At 18.8% G+C, this 1,048-nt stretch overlaps 1 protein-coding gene across 1 annotated transcript in view; it reads left to right on the top strand. All coding sequences in view use genetic code 6, as the record gives it.

Moving 5' to 3' along the window:
* TTHERM_002653394 (cyclic nucleotide-binding domain protein) overlaps window positions 1-815 on the top strand; it is a gene marked incomplete at both ends in the record, with an annotated part of 3,547 nt that extends 2,732 nt beyond the window's left edge. The window contains 2 exons of the mRNA XM_012801008.1: window positions 374-463; window positions 726-815. Of these exons, the coding sequence (XP_012656462.1) occupies window positions 374-463; window positions 726-815 (180 nt within the window). The remainder of the gene's footprint in view (window positions 1-373; window positions 464-725) is intronic.
* Window positions 816-1,048: the final 233 nt, after the last annotated feature.

Genomic DNA, 1,048 nt, shown 5'->3' on the forward strand with positions numbered 1-1,048 from the left:
GAAAAATTTGAAATAAAATATACATACCGTATACTCATAAAAACATATCATTTTTTTTGAAAAATTTTACCAACTTAAAAATCAACATTAATGAAAACCACCAAAATTTTGAAAAAATATTGAATATTGTATTTGAGCGCTTTTTATACTATATATTTATATATTAAATACAATTTATGAATTTTATTGAATCTTGCCTTTACATACTTTTTCATAAATTCTTTTATTTATTTTTTAAATAATAAATTAATCATAATCCAGGTATTAAAATATAATGCTATCCTGGATTAGCAATATAAAATTACTTTTTGTAAATTTGAATGGCAACTTACTCTATATTTAATGATATATTTTTTCTTCAATATTTAAAAAGTGATAATTAAATTGGTGACAAAGGTGCATCAGGCTTATGTTCTGGTTTAGCAAAGTGCATTAATCTCTCAAATTTGACACTTTATCTTGAGTAAAAAACAGTTTATTTGTTTTTGATTGTGATATCTTTAATTATAAAAACTGATTTAAAACAATAAAGCTCTTTTTTATTTTTCTTTTTATTGTGCTTGCTTTTTTTTGTTCTTTCTTTGTTAATTTAACTCATTCATCAATTTATTTTCAAATTTTACTTTTATTTTTAATTAATTAATCTTATTATTTCATATTTATTTTTTAATTTTTCCTTCTAATTAACTTTTTAATGATATATTTTTTCTTCAATATTTAAAAAGTGATAATTAAATTGGTGACAAAGGTGCATCAGGCTTAGGTTCTGATTTAGCAAAGTGCATTAATCTCTCAAATTTGACACTTAAACTTTAGTAAAAACAGTTTATTTGTTTTGGATTGTGATATTTTTAATTATAAAAATTAATTTAAAACAATAATATTTTTCTTTTTATTGTGCTTGCTTTTATTTGTTCTTTCTTTGTTAATTTAACTTATTCATCAATTTATTTTCAAATTTTACTTTTATTTTTAATTAATTAATCTTATTATTTCATATTTATTTTTTAATTTTTCCTTCTAATTAACTTTTTAATGATATATTTTT

The sequence above is a fragment of the Tetrahymena thermophila genome (assembly GCF_000189635.1).
Source record: "Tetrahymena thermophila SB210 genomic scaffold scf_8253835, whole genome shotgun sequence".
NCBI lineage: Eukaryota > Ciliophora > Oligohymenophorea > Hymenostomatida > Tetrahymenidae > Tetrahymena > Tetrahymena thermophila.